At 39.0% G+C, this 2,720-nt stretch overlaps 1 protein-coding gene across 1 annotated transcript in view; it reads right to left on the reverse strand.

Annotated features, from left to right (window-relative positions):
• Positions 1-1,320: 1,320 nt before the first annotated feature.
• Positions 1,321-2,720, reverse strand: part of LOC138019444 (neuropeptide Y receptor type 6-like) — a 4,516-nt gene continuing 3,116 nt past the window's right edge. Inside the window, exon 2 of the mRNA XM_068866235.1 lies at positions 1,321-2,720. This exon is cut by the window's right edge and continues 2,049 nt beyond it. Within this exon, the coding sequence (XP_068722336.1) occupies positions 2,187-2,720 (534 nt within the window). The 3' untranslated portion in view covers positions 1,321-2,186.

Raw genomic sequence — 2,720 nt, forward strand, 5'->3', positions numbered from 1 at the left:
GCGTTTTTGTCGCCACGTTATTTTAACTAATGCTTGAAAAATATGTATGAAAGTCAAGTAGACTAGTGCACGACTGATAAAACAACGCGAATATCGGTCGTGCAGTAGTCTACTTGACTTTCATAAATATTTTTTAATCAATTTTGACTGATCACGTTCTTCTCTGATCCAACGTTGTGCAAGACTTATCGTCTACGGTTTTTGCAAAGGTTTTAAAATTTCAACTTCACTAATGCTAGAAGTAATGCGTGACATATTACAGTCGCGTTACATCTGCAGTAACGTTGCGCACAAACAATTAGCGCGAACGTCCTTAAGCACGAGCAATCCCTTGTGATGTGTAGCTACTTGGTTGCAGAATTATCAGAAGCCTTGTGGTCAACAGGCCCAATCTGATTGGGCATACTTTGTCTCGACCCGTATTCTAAATTTAGATAATAGGAGGTTTTCACGTGACGTCATCGCCGCCATGTTGGTGGACTAAACCAAAAGATCTCTCATTAGATTCTTTTGTTCAAAAGGTGGATAACGTTATCCACCGGATAAATCACAATCCTGCGGATAAACACTAGCAAAACCAGAAGCCAGAAGTTTTTCCAGAAGTAGTACATTTCCCTATTGTTATTGGTGTCTCTAGAGGTTGGTTGAAAACGTCCTATACAGTAAACTGATGGGCCAAGGCCAAATGAGAGAGATCGACACTTGTGGGTTAAAAGGGCTTCTGGTATACTATATGTTAATCACGACAAATAAATCAATATACATATTTATTTTTTCGTTTCACTTGGGGATGCATACTATTAGCAAAGTACAGCGTATCATGTTTCTTCCAAGCAGCTCAGTATTTCAGCAGTCCGTAACTCTGTCATTGCACTAATCAAGAGCTTGATATGCAATATATGACCGTCACAAGCTGTCAGGTAATAAACAGAAAATATTTGAGACCACGACGAGATTTAAATCAATGTGTGCCTTGGTCGATTGGTCACGATCATTGTCTTTGATATTCACCACCTTCCAACATTTGTTTTTAAGGCCCGTTTTAAACGTCGCATTCTTTTACATGTGCCAAATCTAATGCAAATGAGAAAAATCTATTGTTTTCGGTCATTTGCATTATATTCGGCACATGTAAAATGCGACGTTTAAAACGGACCTAATCTGTGTCATCTAAGCCCAGTTTAATTGCTAAGCTCACTCGAATCCTATTTCACAAATGCAAGCTCAGCGGTGTAAGATCCGAGCTAAGTTCGCCTTGTGTTATTAGTGCTCGGATTTTTTCCGAATATACCTGAGCGATTCAGTTCAGAGACATTATTCTGAGAGCTATCAGAACTTTAATTGAGATGTCCTCCGGTCGCTCGAAAGGGAATTTATGACTATACTTTAAATTAATGTTTCCTGGTTATATAAGAACGCGTAGTTCAACTAATTTGTTTCGACCTTAATTTTGCATCAGAAGCGAATTGAATACCTCATTAACATATAGAGTCTGTATGCATCGATCTCTTGAATAGGCCATTTCCGATTCATGACTGTCTCCTCTTCAAAGCGAGTTTGAGTGCGAAGTTTTTCTTATGGCCTATTACTGAGGTGTTACAAAGCATAACGTATCGAAATTACCGCAAGAGAATCGATGTGTTAAAGAAATGCCCTTACTTGGTATTGATTTTCGGGAAAACCTTGTACAGGTTTTGCAGCATAAAAAACTTATCGTGACTTGCTCTGGCAGGAAATCAATATCAATCAATGCACTTAGTTCACTTAAATAAGCACTTAAGTGGGCCCCTTATAAAACGGAACAAACTTTCTTCATCTTATATTATGATGATAGAGAAAATATGTCATCTGGAAAAATAATTTGATGAGTGATTGAATTGATTGAATGTTATGTTTTCCTTCGGAAAGAAAAAAACGGCGAAGGTTAACTGGAAGTCGTCAACCTAATCTGTGTCGCTTGATGTAGATTCCATTGCGGCTCTCTTTCCTGTCCGCCGTTTGCAAACAGCCAAGCAAAAATTGCTAATCCTCTCATTGGACGAAACGTCCGGAAAAAATAATTAATTGATTAGCAAAACATGACGTGGTCTGATTTCCGTGTTTATAATCCTTTTAAAGTTCAAGTTTGCAATTTGATTAATGTGTTTTGCTTTGATTAAGTTCTTCGGTAATTAAAGTTTCTCTTATTAGACTGGAGATGAAAGCAGTGTTTGAGGTGTTTCAACTACACTCCTCTCTTGCTCGGCTGAAAATTGACTCTTTCGTCGTTTGCGATAACAAACGCCGCCAAATTTCAAGAAAGTTGGGTTGCCATCGGTTGCTTTTATGTTAACAAGATCTCTTAGTCTTTGGGCAAAGCGTAACCAGACTGCTTTGAGTTCCACTCGAAAATCTTTGGCAACTATTGAGTAGATGACAGGGTCCGATGCTGAATTGATTAGAACTCCAATCACGCAAACATGATGAATCACCCCAAAATATTTTTTGGTGACGACGTCTTCCCAAAATGTCTGAAGCACGCGAACAACATTGAAAGGGAGCATTGAAAGGGCAAAGACGAGAACGATTGGGGTTAGAATTTTCTTCGCCTTAGAGTTCTGACGCATTCGCTTCTTTTCCTCGGAGTAGTGGATTACAGAATCCTCCAACTTCCTCTCTCCCCTCGAGCGTTGGCTAATACTGGATCTGTGGAATTTATTACTTTGCTGAAGCTGACGGGA

Source organism: Montipora capricornis, chromosome 10 (genome assembly GCF_036669925.1).
Source record: "Montipora capricornis isolate CH-2021 chromosome 10, ASM3666992v2, whole genome shotgun sequence".
Lineage (NCBI taxonomy): Eukaryota > Metazoa > Cnidaria > Anthozoa > Scleractinia > Acroporidae > Montipora > Montipora capricornis.